The sequence below is a fragment of the Mobula birostris genome, chromosome 1, assembly GCF_030028105.1.
Source record: "Mobula birostris isolate sMobBir1 chromosome 1, sMobBir1.hap1, whole genome shotgun sequence".
NCBI classification, from domain to species: Eukaryota; Metazoa; Chordata; class Chondrichthyes; order Myliobatiformes; family Myliobatidae; genus Mobula; species Mobula birostris.
In genome coordinates, this window is record NC_092370.1 from 73,732,853 (window position 1) to 73,752,248 (window position 19,396).

A 19,396-nucleotide genomic window follows, 5' to 3' on the forward strand; every position below is an offset into this window, starting at 1 on the left:
AAGAGTACTACTTCCACCAAACCATAAGACAATGCATTTCAGATTCCAAATACTTCCTGGGTGATCAAATGCTTCCTTACATCCCCTCTCAACCTATTCATCCTTACCCTTTAAATGACCTGGTATAGCACTCTTTGGAGCAGCGCTGTTATCTTAGTCTATTACAAAAATTGCTCCTTTGTTCAGCAAAGGTGACGTGCAAAGGATGAGAAACATTGTCCAGAATCACCAGGATTTTCCAGAGGGTCCTTTGTTCTACCACAGCCTCCAGTGTGTCCAATTTGACTCCTGCAACAGAGTCAGTCTTTCTAATCAGTTTACTGAGCCTATTGGCATCAACCATGTTTATGCTATTGCCCCAGCACACCACTGGTTAGAAGACTGTACTGGTGACAACAGACTGGGAGAACATACGAAGGAGAGGCCTGCATACTCCAAAGGACCTCAGTCTCCTCAGGAAGTAGAGGTGACTCTGGCCCTTCTTGTACACAGCCTCTGTGTTGGTGCTCCACTCAAGTCTGTCATCCACCTGCACTCCCAGATACTTCTAAGTTCTCACCACATCCATATCCTCACCATCAATAGTAACAAGCAAGCAGTGCAGGCTTGGTCTTCCTAAGGTCTACCACCATCTCCTTTGTTTTACTGATGTTGACCTGCAGATGATTCAGCTTGCGCCATTCGACAAAGTCCTCCACCAGGGCCCTGTATTCATCATCCTGTCCTCCCTTTATACACCAAACTATTGCTAAATCATCAGAGAATTTCTACAAATGACGTGACTCAGCATTGCATCCAAGTCCAAGGTATACAGGGTAAACAGGATGGCAGCCAATACAATCCCCTGTGGGGCCCCAGTGGTGCTTTTTGCCATGTCTGACACACAACTTAAAGCCACAGAATATGTGGTCTGCCAGTCAGGTACAATGGAAGTGCCAATCTGCATTGGATGGAGCTTCTCCTCCCAGCAATGAGGGCTGAATGTTACAAAAGGCCCTTGAGAAATCAAAAAACATGATCCTCATAGTACTGCCCTGCTTATCCATATGGAAGTATGGTCTGCTCAGCAGGTAGATGACAGCATCATCGACTCCAATGTGCTCCTAGTAGGCAAAATGCAGGGGATCGAGGGCTGATCTGACCAAGAGTTAGAGGAGAGCTAGGACCAGCCTCTCTGGGGACTTCATGAATTGTGAGGTCAGAGCCACTGGACAGAAGTCATTCAAGACTTTTGGTTGGCCCTTCTTGGGTACTGGGACTATGCATGATGTTTTCCACACCAAAAGGACCCTTTTCAGCCTGAGATTGAAAATGTGCTGTTGAACTCCCACACAGCTGCTCAGCACACTCCTTCAGGATCTTGAGATTCACATCATCCGGTCCCAATGTTTTACCTTTTCTGAGTTTCCCCAGAACCCTTCTCACCTGCTCAGTAGTGTAGGTGAGTCTATGATGACTGGGGAGCTGATGGAAGGTGGGGGCTGGGGGAGGTGAAGATTGGGACAATAGTAATTGGTATGCGGAGGTGTGGTTGGTAGGTGCAAGGCAAGGAAGGGATGTAGACAGTGGTAGCCTGTGTTGTTCATCCATATGTTGAATTGGAGGGGGTTGGAAGGAAAAGGGGAGGCGTTGGTGCTGAGGCAGCAATGGGTGCCTCTGCACCTAGACCAGTATGCTGAGGGGGTTATGAACAGGAGGGCAGTTGTCAAACCTATTGAAGAATTGTTTTAACCCTTACGTACTGTTTAGGTCAAATTTGACCCGTTTTGACATTTGACAGCAGTAAAAACACCCTAAATGCCATTTTCTTTAGCCAAATTTTTTTCATTTTTGTGCATTTTGGGTCACTTTAGGAAAAGTCATCAAATTTCGGGTTTTAAAAAAATGGCATTTGGGGTGTTTTTACTGCTGTCAATACTCAAAATGGGTCAAATTTGACCCGAAAGTATGTAAGGGTTAACTCATTAGCCCAATTCATGGCTGCATTCCAAAGCTCTACAGCTAGGTTGATTGACGCCAGTTATGTTCTTCATGCCTCTCCACACCTCCCATGTGCTACTCCACCCAAGCTTGTTCTCTTGCTCTCTCCTGTATTCCTTTTTATGCACCTTGATCTTCTCCTTTAGCTCCCTCTGTACGTTTCAATTGCTCCCCATCTCCTGATCAAAAGGCTCTCTTTCTGTGGTTGAGAAGAACATTTACATCACTGGTGACCCATGTTGTTAGGGAAGCAGCAAACAGACCTTGATGGGATTACAGCATCCACACAGAAGTTGATATAGCCAGTGATGCAATCAGTAAGTCTATTAATGTCCTCCACATATGGTTTCACAAAACATGTTCCAGTCAGTAACCTCAAAGCAGACCCTTGAGGCCTCAATGGCCTCTGGGACCACTTCTTTACTGTCTTCATGGCAGTTAGCTGTTGTTATATTTTGGGTTTATACAAAGGCGTGAGATGAACTGGTTTGTGATCTGATCTCCCAAGTGGGGAGTGGGAAGAGCTGCAGAGCTGGATGCTTCTTTAACATTTGCATACAAGAGATCCAGTGTTTTCTTTTCTCTTGTATGACACTTGACAAACTGGTTCAAGGTGGATCGAGTTGTCAAGAAAGAATCATGGTCAAGGTCTCCCAATACCACAATGAACAATTTGGGGTGTTGAGTCTGGAGCCTTCACCACCTTCAGCTAGCAGTGTTGTCTCTTTCAGGGATACTTGGACTTGTATACCAAAGTCCTTCTGTATACTCTTTTGGGTGCTACTATTCATGGTATATGTCTCCCAAACCATTGCACGGATATATTGTTTAACATCAAGACTGCTCTACCCAACTTAGCTCAAGCTTTACCCATAACCGCATGGGAAGTAAAACTGTTCAGTTAGCCCTTCAGTTTTGCTCTACCATATACATCATAGCTAATATACACCTCTACTCAAATGACAACTCAAACATTTCCCGTGTTTACCAAGACGTTGGCAGCAGATTTGTAACACAAATGGGCAAGGAGTTTGACAGAATTGCAGTTCCCAGATTTATTTGAGAGGGACATCATTGACATATTCCTTGACAAATTATCCGCTTCACACCATAAACTTCAGAGAGACAATAAGCCATGGGCAAATAGCCTCAAAAATGCCAACAATTTATACACAAAATAAGGGAACAATTACAAAATGAATCCAAGCATTATCAGTATGACCCAGCTCACTCAATTTTGTGCAAAACCATAATGAATTAAATAAAATGTAGTCCATGAAATAAAATTCTCATGTTTAATATCTTCTTAAAACTATCCAATTTTTATAACATAGCAGCAACTACAGTGATCCATAGATACTTGGACATTAAAAGAATGTAGGAATTTGTACAATAAAGTGGTGAGGAGGAAAATGATCACAGCTAATCTTACAGAATGGAACAGCAGGCTTTGAGGAGTGACAGCCCTTCTCCTTTTCCTATGTTCTTAAAGCCCATGATTACATTGTTGGGGCAAGTTCTCCAGCACACAGGCATATTGTAGCTAAAGCCGCCCCATCACTGACATCAACAAGCTCAGCATGGGTAGGTTGAGTATATTTTTATCTGTTTTATATTTTGTGTTAACATTAGCCAGGTTTGTTTTAGAGGTTCATGATTATTCTCAGTTTATAGCAATTTCCCAAATTAAGTCAGCAAGAATATCATCATTAAATGAGTTGGAGATGGGGCAGGGGATGGGGATGGGGAAGAGTAGAATCCAAGAAAACATTATAAATGAATATCTGAACTGGTTTTACCATTGCAGTGCCCTGGGTAAATAACTTGAACTCAGGATGAAGAGACTGAGCTCTCCCAGACATACTTCAGTCCTCTGGAAAGTGACAACAAAGCAGCTAATGCTATCTGGAATTTGAATTAATTAATTATTGGAATCTATTTACATATTTAGAAACAAATTATATTCCCTTAGGGTAGGGGTTCCCAACGTGGGGTCCACAGACCCCTTGGTTAATGGTAAGGGTCCATGGCATAAAAAAGGTTGGGAACCCTTCATAATTCACAGCATTGTTGCCTCAAGGCCAAAAAACCTGGTTTCAATCCTGCCCTTGTGTGTTGTCTGTCATTCTCCGTGACTACACTGGTAAATCTCCAAATGTTTTGTGTTCCTCCCACATGCTGAAGACAGACTTGATTGATAGGTTAATTAAACTGCCTCTAGTTTGGGTGTGTGATAGAAACTATTGGTGGAGGGATTTAATGACAATGCATAAAGAGATTTACTTGATTCAGCACTGCAGAGGAACAGACCCTTCAGTCCACATTGTTGTACAGAACTAATTAAACATCTTACTAAACAAATCCTTTCTACTTAAACAATGTCCACAAGTCATTGTGTTCAGTTTTGGTCACCAAATTACAGGAAGGATATAAATAAGTTGAAAGAGTGCAGAGAAGGTTTACAAGGATGTTGCCGGGACTTGAGAAACTCAGTTACAGGGAAAGGTTGAATAGGTTAGGACTTTATTCCCTGGAGCGTAGAAGAATGAGGGGAGATTTGATAGAGGTATATAAAATTATGATGAGTATAGATAGAGTGAATGCAAGCAGGCTTTTTCCACTGAGGCAAGGGGAGAAAAAAACCAGAGGACATGGGTTAAGGGTGAGGGGGGAAAAGTTTAAATGGAACATTAGGGGGGGAGCTTCTTCACACGGAGAGTGGTGGGAGTATGGAATGAGCTGCCAGACGAGGTGGTAAATGAGGGTTCTTTTTTAACATTTAAGAATAAATTGGACAGATACATGGATGGGAGGTGTATGGAGGGATATGGTCCGTGTGCAGGTCAGTGGGACTAGGTAGAAAATGGTTCGGCACAGCCAAGAAGGGCCAAAGGGCCTGTTTCTGTGCTGTAGTTTCTATGGTCTCCATTCTCAGCACTTGTGATTGTAGAAGAAAACCAGAACAGCCAGAGAAACCAGCTGTCACAGGGAGAACCTGTAATCTATCACTGACTGAATGAGAACCTATCTGCGTCAATGATGCTGATTTGGGGACAGTTGAGAGCTTCAAGTTCCTTGGTGCAAACAATAGCTTGTCTTGGTCCAACTATGCAGACTACTGCCAAGAAAGCACAACAGCACATCAATTCCCTCAGAAGGTTAAGAAAATTCAGCACGTTCCTGTTAACCCTCAATAATTTTTACATCAGCACATAGAAAACATCCTACCTGGATGCATCACAGATTGGTATGGTAACTGCTATGCCCAAGACTGCAAGAAATTGCAGAGAATTATAAGCACAGCTCAGTCCAATATGAAAACCAACCACCCCTCCATGGACTTTGTCTATACTTCTCATTGCCTCAGTAAACCAGCTTCACACCCCGGAAATTCTTTGTTCTCCTCCCCCATCCAGCAGATGATTCAAACACTTTTTTTTTAAAAATACCACCAGATTCAAGGATAGCTGTTCCCTAATCACCCTCATAAAACTTTTCAGTGGATCTTTTTGCACAATAAACTTTAACTCGACCTTATAATCTCCTTCACCTTTGTACCTTCCTTCCTACCTACACTACACTTACAGCACTGCAAATGTAATACCACATTCTGCATCCTCTTCCCTTAGTACTACCTTGATGTGCTGATGTGATGAAATGATCTGTATGGATAGCATGCAAAACAAAGTTTTACGCTGAAACTCATTACATGAAATAACAACAAACCAATTAAACCCAGGTCATTTTGAGGCAGAGGTACATTAACTGCCGTATTACTATACCATCCCTATCAAAAGTATTCAGTTCCCCTCTAGTTTTTACCCCAAACTTTGTTATAATTATGTTGTTTTCCTTGTCTTCCAGCAGGATGACAGATGTAAGATACTTGTATAAATCTATTTTGTAATTTCTTATTAATTCCTCAGTCTCATCTCTGAAAGGACCAATGTTTCCTTTGGGGACATTATACGCTTATGGCTATTTTATTCTTCTGTTCTACTTTTTCTCATCAGCTTTTGCTGATTTCCAGATTTTCCCAACTTCAGAACATTATCTTCTCTTTGAATTTGATATTATTTTTATCTCTCTGAATTAGCCAGAAATGGGTCATCCTTCTTATTGTCACAATTTCTATATGGAATATACCTATGTTGAAAATTATTAAATCTCTCTTTATGTCTGTCAATGTTATCTACTATTTTTCCAGTCCACTATAGCCAGCTATGCTTTCATTCTTTGTAAATGTTTTTTTTTAATTTTTGAATAAAAGTCTCAGTTGCAAGTCTTGGTTTTTAATTGAATGTGAAATTCTGTCACTTTACGGTCCTTTTACTATGAAACCACGTTATTCATATCTTCTTGCAACTAACAAGATCTAAATTGGCCTGTTCTCTATCATCGCACAGTATTTGTTCTGAATAACTATCTCAAGTACCCTGGGATTTCTTGAATCCAGATGACACAGTACATCTCGATTTATAAAGTCATTTGGTAAAGTCCTACATAAAAATGCCATTACTTAAAATAATTTCTCACGAGATAGTTAGGAGAATGGTACAAGGACAGAAAGCAGACCCAGTATAAACGGTAATCTTCAACTTGGCATTGTTACTAGTTGAGTACCACAACGATTATAAACTTTTCAGCTATTTACATATTTATAACCTGCACTGATAACCCAGAGTGGGAGGGCAGTTGGGAGTGCAGCGGAACAGAGGGATCTTGGAATACAGATCCGTAATTCCTTGAAAGTGGTATCACAAGTAGATACTGTTGTAAAGACAGCTTATAACACATTGGCCTTCATAAATCCAAGTAGTGAGTCTAAGAGTTGGGATATTATTTTGCAGTTGTATTGGTTGAAGACATCTGTAAGGCCTAATTTGGAGTATTGTGTACATACACCTACAGGAAAGTTATCAATACGATTTAAAGAGTGTACAGAAAATTTACAAGAACATTGACAAGACTTGAGGACCTGAGTTATAAGAAAAGGATGAATATGTTTGGGCTTTAGTCCCAAGACTGTAGGGGAATGAGGGAAGATTTGACAGAGGTATACAAAATTATGAGGGTTCAACAAGCAGACTTTTCCCGCTAAGGTTGGGACTACAACTAGAAGTCATGGGTTGATGATGTAAGGTGAAATGTTCAAGGGAAATATTAGGGGACTCATCTTCACTCAGAGGCAGGGTTAGAGTATGGAACAAGCTGGCAATGAAAATGATGGATCCAGGATTGATTTCAACATTTAAGAGAAATTTGGATAGGTACTATACATGGATGAGAGTGATATGGAAGGCTATGATCCAAGTGCATAAGTATTAATCCTACACAGATTAATAGTTTAGCACGGACTACATGGCCCAAACGGTGTGTATCTGTGCTATAATGTTCTAATACTCTAAGACAGTGTTTCCCAACCTTTCATAGCCCAATGCCCCTCTTAGGTACAATATACTTTCCAGTGCCCCCATAGTGTAGAAATGTGTCTACCAAATGCTGACATGAGAAAAATGATTCTGCTTTAAATTTTTAAACCTAGCTTGCACAGTACTTGTGCTCTGTATAGCAGTTTCAGTATCAATGTGATCCTTGAGTTTGATGGTTTTTACCAAGAGCTGAAATATCTCATTCAAATTGTGCCAGCAAAAGCCTTAAGACCCCACGCTTAACAATGTCCAAGCCATTTCTGTTTTTTTGGTATGTGGTTCACTGCATTGAAGCCTTTTTCAACAAGGTAAGCGGATGGAAATGCAATGAAGAGCAACTTGGCTCTTTTCCAAAGACCAGGAAACTTTGTATGAGAGTGTAGTCACATACCAAAAAAATCCAACATTTTTGCTTCTTCATCATGCTGAATTTCGATAATTTCTTTCTGTAAACTCTCTTCCCATTCTTCCACCTTGCAAAGAAATGGGTTAATTACCCAGTACAGAATTTCCAGATCATTCAAATTCTTGAATCAACAATGAAAATCTTTCTTCACTGACTGCAGGCATAAGCAGTACTCTTGCAAATCACCATCTGTGAAAGAGAGTGCATACTTTACATGCAGGGCAGCTGTGAGAACATTCTTCTCCCAATGTTTTGCTTATACATTTCCAATAAAAGTGGACACCACACTTTTTGCCTGGATTAAATTGAAATTCTCACCCTGCAGTTTCATATTTACAATGTTCATTTTGTCATACAGAATGGCTAGGTATGCCACATCTCCACGTAGAAGTTCAAACTCGTTTCCCAAGCTCCTGTTGACCTTGACCAAAAATTCAACAACGGTGTCAAAAAGATCAAAGAAACATTTTAAACCGCAGCCTTTTGACAGCCTTTTTTTCACTTCAGTGTAAAGAAGCAATCATTCAAACTTTTCATCATTATCTTGGCATAACTGGCAAACTATTCTGTTATTTAATGGATGAATTTTAATTTTGTTGATAGCAGATATTACAATAATCATGCTTGAAAAAAGTCACTGGCTGCGAGATGTTGACATCGAATTGCACAAAGGATTGGAAGCAGACTTGGGATTTCTTTTTTCCTAACTGCCACTAAACCAGCATGGCGACCTGTCATATATGGTGCTCCATCTGTTGCAGAAGAAATCATGTTCCTAATCAGAACACTTTTATCCTCAATATACATTTAGAGCTCGCTGCAGATTGATTCTCCATTGATATTTGTTTTTAATTTTTTTACAAAAGAGAATCTCTTCATAAACTATTGCATTTTTGATAAACCAAACATATGCCATTAGCAATGCCTCATTGTCTCGCACAGTTGACTCTTCCAGTTATATCCCAAATTCCGTTTTCTGTAGCTCTGTGCATAGTTGATATACTCAATGTCTACACTCATTTTGTCAATATAATGAGCTGCAGAGTTATTACTCCAAGGAATTGATTTTAAAATACTAGTATCCATTTTGAGAACAAGGATAAGCACTTCTGATGCAGCAAGCATTATTAATCTTTCACCAATTGTATGAGATTTTCCACATTTTGCTATCATTTTTGAAATATTATAAGCAATGAGACCACTATCAAGGTCATTTCTACCTTTCTTCGCAAATGACTTGAGTGTTCAACGCATTTCAAATGCTCCCTTCATCTTCTAGAACTGAGCAGTACCACAAGTAGCCTTTTCAGGGTGTCTTTTACGAAAGTGTTCCTGCAATCTTGACTGTTTCATAGCTTCATTAGACAGTACAGTGTTACAAATAAGACACATGGGCATCACTGATGTGACGGGAATGGAATAAAACCATACTCCAGGACAGCATTGGCGCACTTTCTGTAGCTTCTGTTTCTTAGCAGGTTTAGAATTCAAGGCTTCACCACCTCCAGACTCAGAGGTCGCGCAGTACGCATTTATTCATCATTAACAGGGCTAAATGAAAATAAAAAGTTAACACAAACTGACAATGCCTACCGGATATTGGCAACGGCAGCGAGTTGACATGGTCGGTCATACCTCATGCCTCAAGTTAGGGTGCCACTTATCCTCCAGCCCCCCAAGAATCTTCAACATCCCCCAACAACTTTTACTATCCCCATTGGGAATCAGTGCTCTAGGAAAGACCAACTATACTGTATTGAGTTTGCTAATAGAAGGTATGGCAGAAAAGCAAGCTGGAAAGGGGGAAACAGATTTTCTGCAAATGGTTAAGGATAGTGCATGTATACTATGGCAAGTGACATGATTTTCTCTTGTTTGTCATGGAAAATGCAAGGTTATCTATTTCATTTGGAAGAACAGTTAAATGTGACACAACTGTTGGTTGATAACATGCAGAAATTTATAATACAGATCCAGCGATCAAGTTTGCACAGTAATACAGGTAGAGGAGGCACCACCACAGCTCCAGCAGTCCAGGTTTGATCCTGAACTCTGGTGTTGTCTGTGTGGAGGCTGAAACTTCTTGGTAACCACATGGATTTCCTCCAAATGTTCTCCTATCTCCCACATTCCAGGAACATGTGGATTGGTAAATTAACTGGCCACAATAGACTGCCTGCGGTGTATAGGTGAGTAGTTTCATCAAGAAATGAATGGGAATGAGAGATGAATAAAATGGGATAATAATAGAGTAAGGTAGTTGTGTATTTGATGGTCAGCACAGACTCAGTGGGCTGAAAGACCCATTGCTATGACAAAGATAATTAGGCAGATAAATGGTATGCTCCTTTTTATTGCGAAGAGTTAGAAGACTTGCCATAATTACAGAGTTGTGTTGAAAATTTAGACGTTTGTCCATACTTATTTGAGTATACTGAAGACCGAGATCAATAAATTTTAAGACAAACATTTGAATAATGGATCCAAAACCTCTGATATACTCACAATAACAATGTGAGGAGGCAGAATGCTGCAGTTTATAACACGGATGACATCAGTCTGCTGCAGTACATCCTTGGAATACAGCAGGATTCAACAGTGGGTAGCAGAGCTGGAATCCTTAGTAAAAGAGTTATCAGAAAGCCAAATTACAATCCATATTACAGAAATATGAAGGCTGAAAGGTAGTGGAGCAGATGAAAATGTCACAATAAAGCAGAAGGAAGACTTGAAGAACCTTGCAGTGCAGAGAAGAGGCAGAATCTTTATTTTAATTATAAAGAATGGACCAAACTTTAGGTGCATAGTTACACAGTTGTTAATTTACTAGACTTGTAACACACAGGTTTGAACTAATGACAGAGATACACAAGTTCAAATCCTACAGCAGCTGTACAAATTAATTTTAGTTATCTGAAGAATTTAAAATACCAATAACAAAGCTACAGAATTGTCATGTAATTCCACGATTCACTTAAAGGAAGAAAAATTTGCAACATATCCCTGATGCTGATCCCAACTACCCCTAATATGGCTGAGCAAGCTATTCAGTTCAAAATCCACTGGGGATTGACAACAAACTTTGGTCCACAGGTGGTATCCATATTCCAAGAATGAACTAGAAACAGGAATGACAAGAGGGGTAGGAACAAATTGATCCAGATCTAGCAGCAGCTGTTACCTCAACTGCAATCATATCTCTGCATCCTCTTCCAGTGTGCTTTAACATTCTTCTTGAAACATTTATCCATGTCCCTTTTACATAATGTTATAGCCTCTGGCACAAAATCTACTTAATTTCCTGGAAGAAAACTACTACCTTAAAAAAAATCATGAGAGTTCAATCATATCACTACCAATTTTTTCTTTAAATTAGTGGCCTGTGTTTATCAAACAAATACATATACACAATCCTCAAAAGTACAAAAACATACTAGACCAGTAGTTTACTGTATATTCCTGTATATTCATATATTCCTGAAAGCTGCAACTGACATGAATACAATGGGCCTAAAGAACTTATCACAATCAAAATAGCCATTACACTGACCTGCCAAATAACCAAATTGGTTACATTATTCCCGTGAATTACACACAGTTCTGCTTCTCCCCATGGTTTCATATAAATAACCTTTGCAATGTTTCATCAATCTTCAGGACCCAGTCAATGTAATCCCACATTATTCACATCATTACATAGTTGGAGGGTGGGTTTGGCTGGCTGAGGCTTGAGAATTAAAAGGAACTTTGAGAACAGGAAAGAAATCCAGCCAGAGCCCTCTCCTGATCAAGGTCTGCAAATATCGTGACATCGGGATTTCACTCTGAACGTTTGACAGATCCGCAAACTAACCAAGGAACAGTATTTGAACGTATGCAAACATATCCAGACATATCCAGGAAAAAGTGGGGGGGAGGGGAGGTTAATAAAAAACATACAGCTCCAGATGCAGCCCAGAAAACTTCAAATGGGTACGACTAAGCCGAGGTAAAACTGTCTAAAAATAAATCAATATTGTTCTGGGAACAGCAAACAAACTTGCATATTTGCACAAGTAACTCAGCAGACAATCCAGCAACTGGATCTCATCTCTGTCACAGGACAGAGAACAGTACAGAACAGGAATTAAACTCTCTCTTTTCTGCCTGTACATGATCCAAATCCCTCCTTTGAGCTCTGGACATATTTTTATTATAATGCAGCCGTATGAAAAAAAAGAAAAAACTGACTTACATTTTATTTCTTCAATTGAACAAGCAAGCCAAAGATGAAATATACTTACAAACACCGTTTTAAATCTTTGTTACAGGAGGTCTCAATGCTAATGACAATACTTGAGCCCTGTCCTACATATTATTATGCCAGATATACGATAATCTTCTATTCACATACACATACATTTACTTAGCACATCTGCCATATCAAAACCACCCTCTTCATACAATTATTACCAAATGACTGAGGGCAAATGATCTAAAGCTCAATCGAAGATGTAACCTTGAAGAAGCCCTTCAGGACGGGTAGTGATTTAGGGCATGAATTGATCTCGATGCAAGTTTGCCAATTGCAAAAAGCAGAATTAAAGCAGCACAGAATGTCACAGGGTTGGTGTGACCACAGACACAGGGAAGGGGAAGCACCACACAGAGATTTGCAAACAAGTAGTATTTAAACCCAAGCCACTACTTAACAAGTTGTTTGTGGACTTCAGATAGTAAAGGTGCAATTAGTGAACTGAAGATGATGTGATTTAGGTCACAGGCTGCAGTTTTAGATGACTTCAAGCAATAAGGTCAGTCAAAATACTGGTCCAAAGTTGCAAGATTGGGAGTCAGAGTAACACAAGGAAACAGCCCCTTCAACCCAAATCATCCATGCCAACTAAGATGGCCTCTAAGCTAGTCCCACCTGCCCAAGTCCCTCAAAACCTTTCCCATTCATGTACTTGTCCAAGTCTGTTTTAAATGTTGCTATTGTACTTTATTGTATCACTTTCTCTGACAGGTTGCTCGATATACCAACCATCTGTGTGTGAAAAAGTTACCCCCACAAGTCTCTTTTAAATCTCTCCACTCTCCCCTTAAACCTTTATCCTCTAATTTTTGATCCTCTTTCCCTAGCAAATAGAGTGTGTGCAATCACCCTACCAATGCCCCACATGATTTTATAAACCTCTATAAAGTCATTGCTCAGTTTCCAATGCTGCATGGAATAGAGTCCCAACCTCTCCCCATAACTCAGGTTCTCAAGTACTGGCCAAATTCATAAAAATCCTTTGCACTCTTTTTTTTTGGCATGTACATCTGTGTGCGTGCGTCCATGCATGTGCAATGTTGGCAGGACGATGTCTTTTTCACACCTTTACAAGGCACGGAGCGAGAGAGAGAGAGAGAGAGAGAGAGAGAGACTGACTGTGTGGCGCGCCACTCCCCACACAGACATTTCGCAGCACTTTTCCCTTTTATTTTTACGAGGTCGAGTTGCGATCTCATCACTCAACCCAGCACGGATGGAAAGCGTACTCGGGAGCAGCCCCGTCTGGGTTTGAACCCGGGAACCCCCATTCCAGAGTCTGGCGCCAATGTCACTGCACCACCAGCCGGCCCCCTTTTCACTCTTTCAAGCTTGATGACATATATTCCATAACAGAACAACCAGAACTATACACAATACTCCAGATACAGCCCTCACGTATACCTTATACAACTGCAACATGATATTCTAATTCCAAAATCCAATGCCCTGACTGATGAATGCTAGAAAGCCAAACATCTTTTTTATCATCCTACTACCACTTTAATGAAATTACGTACTTTTTCTCCCAGGACCCTCCCAAGTCCTACTGTCAAGTGAAAATTCCTGACCCTGTTGTGACTTCCCAAAATGCATCAATGCACTTAACTGAATTGAACACCACTTGCCATTCCTTTGCTCATTTACCCAGCTGACTTAGATCCTCTTGTAATTTTTGATAACATTTTCACTGTCTAAAAAACCACTTATTTTAGTCTGTTGCAGGTGTAAATGTCACCAAAAAATGCAACAAATTTATCTTACAGCTTGAAGTTGCATTTTGAGACTCTACGTATTGACCAGTTTCCCTGTATTTATAGATCAACTCCATGTGCCCAAAATGTACAATCCCAAGGTATCCAGTTGAAAACTGTCTTGCCACCTCTTTGCCATTTTACTAATTCATTACTATTATCTCCAAACCTTTACTCATTCCATTGCTTTTCCAGCTTTATCTTCTCACCACATTCTGTTTAATTGAATCCTTGTTACTTTTACTTCGGACAAACGAATTCAGGAGCTGGAAAAGGAACATGCAACCCTGAACAAATATACCCCACCCCAACCTCTCCAAATGCATGTTCCATTATAAGCTAATCATCTCACAGCTGTCAAAGAAACTTAAACCTCACTTTCAAGCACAAATAACAGGCAGAACAAACTGACGGTTAAGGGGCAAAATCAAACTATCAATGAGCCATTAGCAAACGACAATGATCCAACATGCTATCATAAAGAGTCCTCTATTAACTCACGCACACAAATTACAAGAATATTTTAATAAAATGAAGCCACACAAGAAAGCACCCATTGGTAAACTCTGGAGTGGAATTCACATATTTGTCCATTAAGTTTCTTCCAGTGGTCAAGTAAACCAGTGTTCACCACATACTCCAAATGACTGGGACGCCCACACATTGTTCTGTTACAATGCTGCATTAAAACTAATATTAGGCTCATGAACTTTACAAGATGGGGTCCTCCAGATATGGATTTCACTGAAACAAATGGCTTAATATAATCATATTTCTGCCTACCAAAGTACAGAGCTTGAACAGCCGGGTAATACTGCAGAGCTGTCAATTTGATGAGGTCTTCATTCAGACTGCGACAGTGTCACACAGCACCAGTGCTCAGGTTGCCCATTCCACTATCATTTGTACTCACCGTCCTGCTCTAGTTATGTTACATAAATAAGCAAACATGTACTCAGTTTCAGGACTCTATACTGTGCATCAAAACCGCTCCATTGTTCAGAGTTGCAGGATATAAACTTGACAATGAACTCAAGCTCAAACCAAGTTCCAGAAATACCCTCTTCTCTTCTAGTACATGAGGTGACAAGGTCTAATATGAGGTAAATAAACTGTATCCCTTTTACACAAAGACCTTATTTCAGTGTTAGAAATGGCGGGGGGGGGGGGGGAGGAAGAGATCACCTAACAGACACAAAGAAATATACTATTAATAGCTTGGAGCATCACATCTTATGCCTGTAAATATACTTAAACGTTACCAGGTTCCTAAAATCTTCTCTTTGTAAATTTAGTTATTGGCCGATTTTCATTTCAGTTCAATAAAGATGCATATTAAAGACATGCAACATTTAAATGACGATAGATCCAACCTTCTGAACTCAGTGTAATCAATGGGGCTTTCAAAAGCAAAAATCATCCAGTTACCAAAACCAAAATTGGTTGAAGTTGATCTTCATTCCTAAAATGACAATTCAAACAATCTCAAATATGAAATTATAGGGACCTAAACATATCTGCTCTACGTCGAAAACATACATCTTAAATTCAGTAAATCTGCCATCCACTCAGACCTCACTATTCAAAACACCATTACTCCAGAATCACATTCAATTCATAAGTGTACTCAGCATTAACCAACACATTACTGACACAATAGTATAACTTAACAACCTATGCACTCTTAAACTCTGAATCCAGTTAATCCAGCTCCCAATACAGAACTACCCTGCAAATATTCTAAAGAATGCATTCATTACAGTATTTACAAAACAGATATTCCAAATAATTGCAACCCGCTTTAATTATTAAACACGAATTAAAATATTCAAGACGAAATAAACGCAAATAAATGTCAAATTAACTCGATTACAACTAGTCGAAAGACGATCGGGATTCGAGCGGCGAGTGACCCAGAGGTACAGAAGTGACATCTGCAACAATAGGTAGTCGATAACCGGTGCAGGTGCTCGGTGGTCAGGGTCTATCGATAATCAGGAGTTACTAAACTGTGTTGGTGCCTACATAGGAAGGGTATCGAGATAATAGTTGGAAATCAGTAATCCCTATAGATTCCAGGCGGTGAAGGGAAATCGTTAAAATAATCGGAAAACACTATTAGTGCCCAGTAGTGAAGGGCATCATTGCAATAATCAGAAATCCGCCAGTGCGGCTGTAGGACAGTGAAGGGCCCGTGAATCCGCAATGGAAAAAAAAGGTATCGGTGCTCCATTGTGTGAGAATATCGATGGAATAATCGGGAGTCAGTAACCGGTGTTGATTCTCACGAATGATACAATATGCATTGATACAATAATGTGGATCAGTATACGGTGTCTGTTCCCAACAGTGACAGAATACCTAGTCAGTATTGGTTCTCAGTAGTAATTTGCTATCGACAACGATCGGAAAGTCAGAAATCGATGCATTCATTAATTGTAAATCAGTAATCGGTGGGGTTCCCGGTAATCCGGGGTCAGTCGTTGTGCTGCTTCCCAACACTAATCGGGTAACGATGCAATAATTTGGGGTCAGCATCGGGTTTAATTACCGGGTCTGTAATCGATGCTGGTTCCATTGGTGAGGGTGTATCGATGAAACAATCGGGTCCGTAACCCGCTTTGATTTCAAATAGTGAGGACTGTCAACGCATTAATCGGGGGCAACGGGTGTGATGAATTAGTAACTGGTACTGGTTCCCAATAGTAATTGGCTACCAATCCGATAACCGGATTTCTGTCGCCAGGCTGGGGAGCGATCGAATGCCAGTGCCTACCTTCGATGCTGATGACATGCTCCCGAATCTGGTTCTGCAGCCCCACGTCCTCGACCCTCTCGATCAGGTCGTAGATGGCGTAGATGTTGGGGTGCACGCTCTCGAAGCGCTGGATCTCCGCCCGGATAGCCGCCGAGTTGGACAGCGCCGGAGCCGGGGAGGCGGCAGAGGCCGAGCTGGAACCCGAGTGCGATAGCACTGGCATGGAGCCGGAGCCCGAGCCGCATCCCAAGGCAAGAGCCCCGCCGGGCGGCCCCAGCACCGACACTGAGCCCCCGGAGCCCGAGCCGGAGCCAGAGCCCGAGCCAGAGCCCGGGGAGCCGGCCAGGAGTGCCGGCGGAGACTGGAAGTTCATGGCCAGTGGCCGAGGTGAAGGGGTCGGGGGCCGGTCAGGGAGGGGAGACCGGGTCGGGAGGTCGGGTCAGGCGTGGCCCGGGCCCGGGACCCTCGCCGCTGATCACAAAGGCCGGTCCGTTACCTCAGCGTAGGGTGCAGCCGCGAGCCTGATGCCGGAGGCCGGCGCCGCTCCGCTCCATCCCCCGCTCTGCTGCTGCTGTTGTTCCCGGCCGGGTTTATTGTTTGGATTTTCCGCCGCCCGCCCGCAAGCTCCGCTAATTCGGGTCAAACACCCTCCGCGCCGCCCGCACTCTCCGCCCGCGCACGCCACACGCACACTCACGTCAGCGCGCCAGCACTCCGGGCACGCCCCTGGTCACGCCTACCACGTGCTCCAGCCCCCGCCCGCCTGGGTTCGCAGCTGGAGCGCGGGCATATGCGACTCACAGCTGGAGTTGGGGGCGCATCGCAATCCGATGCCCTCATCAACACAGTAGTCCCGTCCCCCTTCCCCAGGGTTATGTGTACCGTACTCCCACCCCTGTAACACCCTCTCCAAGGTCTTGCACCGGCGGACCTCTTTGAACAGCATTCAATGTTGATCTGGTCATGGACTCGGCTGTACTTGTCCGCTTTTTCCACATAACCCTGAATCCGCCGCTATGCAGAAATCTATTTAATTGTGTCTTAAATATATTGTATGAGGTAGTGCCTCTGCTACTTTCCTAGACAGAAAATTTCACCGATTCAGTCCTTGCTGGGAAAGACAGTTTCTCCTCATTTCTATCCTAATCTATTACCCTGGATTGGTAAGGCTATGTCCCCTAATTCTGGTCTCATCTTCCAATGGAAACAACTTTACTGCCTGTATCTCATCTATCCCTTTCATAATTTCATATGTTTCCATTAGATCCCTTCTCAGTCTCAATTCCAACAGGTACGATCCTGGGTAGGTACAGTCTCCTCATAGGCCAAACCCCTCATCTCCAAAATTAACAGTGAACCTCCTCTGAATCACCTCCAAAGGCTGTATATCTTCTGTCAAGGGGACAAAAACTGCACATATACAGACATTGACCGTGTGATTGCCAGCAAGGAGAAAAGCTTTCAACTACAGCAAGATATATGCACGTTCAGTGGAGGCAGAGCAAACGGATGATGGTGCTAAACGACAACTCCTTTGCTTGCATCTTCAGAAACAGCTCTATTTCCATCTTCAATAACTTTATTTTTCCCTTTCAGGGTTCTTTTGAAGACCCTGACCTGGAGTTACACACAGCCAATGGGTCTTTGCAGAAATGGGACCTGCTCTCGGGGTTTCATAACTGGCCATTGTTCGGCACGCCAAGGGCTCGGCCTAAGAGTTCAGCTCACCTTTGGAGGCCTATGGTCTTGGGGCTCTGGAGACAGGCAGATCGAAGGTTGGTGTCACGGCAGGAGACCCATGTGTTGTCGGGGGAGTTGGAAGATCTATGGCTGTACACCCAGAGACTCAAGATCTTTGGACACAGAGCTCAAAAAAAGCGACATAATGGACTTTTAACATTGTTAACATATCAGCGAGTTGTTTGTCGTGTCTCCCCACTCGCTGTGAAACGTTGATATCTCTTTCTCCCCTATTAGGGAGTGGGGGGAGAAGAGGGAGAGAGACAGACAGACAGACAGACACGGAAGTATGTCGAATGCCAGGTGAACAATGTAGCAACTTTGATGTGTGTTGCTTGAACAATGTAGTCTTTGGGGTAACTGCAAGTCTGTGTCTCTACTGTGCTTTGCTTATGCTTGAGCGCTCGATGGCGGGTGCCGATGCTTTTTTTTGCCAGTGGGGGGGGATTGTTGCCGCTGCCGCTTGTGCACAGGCGAGAGGGAAGCTGGGGGGGACTTTGGGGTTCTAACTTTTGACTGTCATTCATTCTTTGGGGCACTCCTCTTTTCGGGGACGGTTGCAAAGAAAAAGCTTTTCAGGATGTATATTGTATACATTTCTCTGACATTAAATGTACCTTTGAACCCTGTGATATCAGCAGAATGGTCATAATCACACTGAGTGATGGGTCAGGAATTAAACATCCCCCCTCTTACCAGGAAGCATTGATTTCTTGATATGTTCTGTTTCATATGATCTCTGACCACTACACTTTCTCTGTAACTGTAACACATTATTCTGCAATATTACTATTTTCCCTGAAGTAACCTCAATGCATTGCATGATGAAGAACCTTTCCAAAACCTAGCACATACCGAGGTCAAGCCTCAATGCTTTTCAGAAATGTTTTAGAATTATGATCACTATTCTCAAAATGCTCTCCCACTTAAACTCTAAGCACCTGGCCAAGCGCATTACCTACAGTATAGTCCCTTCCCTGGGTGGATTACCTGCATACTGTTCTAAGAAGCTACAGATGCTGGAAATCTGAA

General features: G+C 41.9%; 1 protein-coding gene across 3 annotated transcripts in view; it reads right to left on the reverse strand.

Annotated features, from left to right (window-relative positions):
- LOC140197060 (arf-GAP with GTPase, ANK repeat and PH domain-containing protein 3-like) overlaps nucleotides 1-17,316 on the reverse strand; it is a 542,744-nt gene extending 525,428 nt beyond the window's left edge. The window contains exon 1 of one of the 3 annotated variants that reach the window (XM_072256993.1): nucleotides 16,643-17,316. In XM_072256993.1, coding sequence (XP_072113094.1) covers nucleotides 16,643-16,997 — 355 coding nt within the window. In that variant the 5' untranslated portion in view covers nucleotides 16,998-17,316. The remainder of the gene's footprint in view (nucleotides 1-16,642) is intronic. The other 2 variants (XM_072256987.1, XM_072256996.1) reach the window with 2 other exon arrangements.
- Between the last annotated feature and the right edge of the window lie 2,080 nt (nucleotides 17,317-19,396).